This window comes from Sinocyclocheilus rhinocerous, unplaced genomic scaffold (genome assembly GCF_001515625.1).
Source record: "Sinocyclocheilus rhinocerous isolate Xijiao unplaced genomic scaffold, SAMN03320098_v1.1 scaffold200, whole genome shotgun sequence".
In the NCBI taxonomy this organism is placed as follows: Eukaryota; Metazoa; Chordata; class Actinopteri; order Cypriniformes; family Cyprinidae; genus Sinocyclocheilus; species Sinocyclocheilus rhinocerous.
Window position 1 is genome coordinate 569,210 of NW_015641014.1, and position 1,655 is coordinate 570,864.

A 1,655-nucleotide genomic window follows, 5' to 3' on the forward strand; every position below is an offset into this window, starting at 1 on the left:
ACTAGAAATCAGTGGTTAAGTTGTATTTACAACACTGTTCCAGAACAGTTCAACCCAAATATTCAGATGTGTGCAGCACATTTTACGGAGGACTGTTTCTTGGGAGAGTAGCCGCCGGCGCGATGCAACGCAACGCGTAAAATGACAGTATAAGTCATTATAATCCGTTATTATGTCCCCACTGGATGCAACAAATGCCTCTTTTGTAATGGGTTTTAATGTTTTTGTCTCTTCGCTCCGGCCGGGACACGGCATCAACAGTATGTGAGGGGCGTAACATTTCCGTCTCACGCTTGAGGTATTTGGCCAATCACAACGCACTGGATAGCTGGCCAATCATAGCACCCCTCGCTTTTTCAGACCGATGAGCTTTGTAAAAATCGACGCGTTTCAAAAAGGCGGGGCATAGAGGAGAAACAATAATGTACAGTATGTGGAAAATAATGTGTTTTTTTAACTTTAAACCGCATAAACACATTTCATTACACCAAATACACAAAATAATGTTCTTTTTAGCAGCATCATATGACCCCTTTAAAGTATTTGTCATCTGCATAGAAAATACTGCAGAAAAATGTAAAATACAGTTGAGGAAAACTCACACTCCAAGTCCGGCTCTTTCCCAGTCAGGTATCGGACCACAGCCTGGAGCTGAGTGAGCTTACGGTGGTGTGGGTCAATATCTGTCTCACAATACGTCCTGAGTGGGTAAACCAAAGACCATAGTTCAGCTTATCAAGACATAGAGCTAAGTTTGAAAGTTTTTACGGACCTGTTGTCCTGACGGTGTTCTGAAGAAGGTGTTTGATTTTTGTTCAACAGTACTTACCATTCATCTGCTATAGTGAGGTCCGGCTGCTGAAGGTCATGAAGACCTAAAGAAAGGAGAAAATGGTGAGTAGCTATGAGGCAGCTCATTATCTGTTGTGCGCGTGTGTTGACAATTTCTTAAATGGGCGTTCCTTCAACTTCAGGCACTTTTATTTCCCAGGGGCTGATTTTTATTAAACCATTTTTCTTCTTGGTACGTATATGAAGGAAACTTTTTTAAAATCTCTGTAAAAGCATTCATTTTGGCTACTTTTTTCATCATGTATCAATTTTATTGTTTTACCCTTGTTGCAAACAGAGAAAATCCATCATAAAAATAAATGATTAAATTAGTGATCTATGATTATTTAAACAAAGAGTGATACATTCTCAAAACTCATCTGTTTAGCTGTGCATTTACTGAATGAGCACTGTGCAATGTCCGAACTGATTGCACTATATTTTATGTATAATCATTTTCTATTCTTAACTGTTTTAAACCTCTTAAATCTATTTTTAAATCATTTTCAAAGTTTTAAATTATTGTTGTGATTATTATTATTTATTTTTTTTCATTTATTATATGTAAAGCGTTTGGCGTTAGCTAATGGCGTTTGGTGTCGTACTGTATCGCGTACCTTGTCAGTGTCGTGCGCTTTGCTTGGCCATTTGTTGGGATAAACAGGAAAGTGTGTTCAAGCGCCAGCAAAACAGTGTAAAGAAATAGTCTTTGTGCGAAGCAGTCAATCAGCAGAAGTTAAAAGCAGCTTGTAAGTGTATTTATTTCTTGTCTCAGTGTTTAGCGCAGTTGTCGTTGCTAGGAAACACTTGTTTTGTTTACTGTG

General features: G+C 38.2%; 1 protein-coding gene across 2 annotated transcripts in view; it reads right to left on the minus strand.

Moving 5' to 3' along the window:
* Window positions 1-1,655, minus strand: part of LOC107753542 (voltage-dependent calcium channel subunit alpha-2/delta-4-like) — a 45,522-nt gene that overhangs the window by 24,061 nt on the left and 19,806 nt on the right. For both annotated transcript variants that reach the window (XM_016569704.1, XM_016569703.1), the window contains exons 21-22: window positions 830-875; window positions 603-700 (exon numbers count right to left, since the gene is read on the minus strand). In XM_016569704.1, coding sequence (XP_016425190.1) covers window positions 603-700; window positions 830-875 — 144 coding nt within the window. The remainder of the gene's footprint in view (window positions 1-602; window positions 701-829; window positions 876-1,655) is intronic.